Source organism: Salmo salar, chromosome ssa10 (genome assembly GCF_905237065.1).
Source record: "Salmo salar chromosome ssa10, Ssal_v3.1, whole genome shotgun sequence".
NCBI lineage: Eukaryota > Metazoa > Chordata > Actinopteri > Salmoniformes > Salmonidae > Salmo > Salmo salar.
Window position 1 is genome coordinate 123,649,513 of NC_059451.1, and position 1,623 is coordinate 123,651,135.

The 1,623-nt window shown below is 39.6% G+C and overlaps 1 protein-coding gene across 6 annotated transcripts in view; it reads right to left on the minus strand.

The window, feature by feature from the left end:
* Window positions 1-534: 534 nt before the first annotated feature.
* pgghg (protein-glucosylgalactosylhydroxylysine glucosidase) overlaps window positions 535-1,623 on the minus strand; it is a 31,264-nt gene continuing 30,175 nt past the window's right edge. For all 6 annotated transcript variants that reach the window (XM_014126087.2, XM_014126082.2, XM_014126083.2 and 3 more), the window contains one exon: window positions 535-1,160. In XM_014126087.2, the coding sequence (XP_013981562.1) occupies window positions 1,084-1,160 (77 nt within the window). In that variant the 3' untranslated portion in view covers window positions 535-1,083. The remainder of the gene's footprint in view (window positions 1,161-1,623) is intronic.

Genomic DNA, 1,623 nt, shown 5'->3' on the forward strand with positions numbered 1-1,623 from the left:
AACACAACAAAATGTGGTAAAAGTTCAGGGGTGTGAATACTTCCTGAAGGCACTGTAGATAGAAGGTACTGTAGATAGAAGGTACTGTAGATAGAAGGTACTGTAGATAGAAGGTACTGTACTGTAGATAGAAGGTACTGCACTGTAGATAGAAGGTACTGTAGATAGAAGGTACTGTAGATAGAAGGTACTGTAGATAGAAGGTACTGTAGATAGAAGGCACTGTAGATAGAAGGTACTGTACTGTAGATAGAAGGCACTGTAGATAGAAGGTACTGTACTGTAGATAGAAAGTACTGTAGATAGAAGGTACTGTAGATAGAAGGTACTGTACTGTAGATAGAAGGTACTGTAGATAGAAGGTACTGTAGATAGAAGGTACTGTAGATAGAAGGTACTGTACTGTAGATAGAAGGTACTGTAGATAGAAGGTACTGTACTGTAGATAGAAGGTACTGTAGATAGAAGGTACTGTAGATAGAAGGTACTGTAGATAGAAGGTACTGTAGATAGAAGGTACTGTACTGTAGATAGAAGGTACTGTAGATAGAAGGTACTGTAGATAGAAGGTACTGTAGATAGAAGGTACTGTACTGTAGATAGAAGGTACTGCACTGTAGATAGAAGGTACTGTAGATAGAAGGTACTGTAGATAGAAGGTACTGTAGATAGAAGGTACTGTAGATAGAAGGCACTGTAGATAGAAGGTACTGTACTGTAGATAGAAGGCACTGTAGATAGAAGGTACTGTACTGTAGATAGAAAGTACTGTAGATAGAAGGTACTGTAGATAGAAGGTACTGTACTGTAGATAGAAGGTACTGTAGATAGAAGGTACTGTAGATAGAAGGTACTGTAGATAGAAGGTACTGTACTGTAGATAGAAGGTACTGTAGATAGAAGGTACTGTACTGTAGATAGAAGGTACTGTAGATAGAAGGTACTGTAGATAGAAGGTACTGTAGATAGAAGGTACTGTAGATAGAAGGTACTGTACTGTAGATAGAAGGTACTGTAGATAGAAGGTACTGTAGATAGAAGGTACTGTAGATAGAAAGCGATGGGGTTTGACAGGGATGGTCCTCACATGGGCCAGCAGGACATGGCACGATCCACTTTACAGATCATTCCAGACTCCCGTGGGAAAGTCACTGGTTTTCCTGAGGAAACAAACAAACATAATGCCCTTTATTTATTATATTAAATATATTTATATTAACCAGGTGTCATAACCAGCCATAAAATAACGCAATATAAACTCAGCAAATAAAGAAACGTCCTCTCACTGTCAACTGCGTTTATTTTCAGCAAACTGAACATGTGTAAATATTTATATGAACATAACAAGATTTAACAACTGAGACATAAACTGAACAAGTTCTACAGACATGTGACTAACAGAAATGGAATAATGTGTCCCTGAACAAAGGGGGGGGTCAAAATCAAAAGTAACAGTCAGTATCTGGTGTGGCCACCAGCTGCATTAAGTACTGCAGTGCATCTCCTCCTCATGGACTCTTCTTACTGTGAGATGTTACCCCACTCTTCTACCAAGGCACCTGCAAGTTCCCGGACATTTCTGAGGGGAATGGCCCTAGCCCTCACTCTCCGATCCAACAGGTC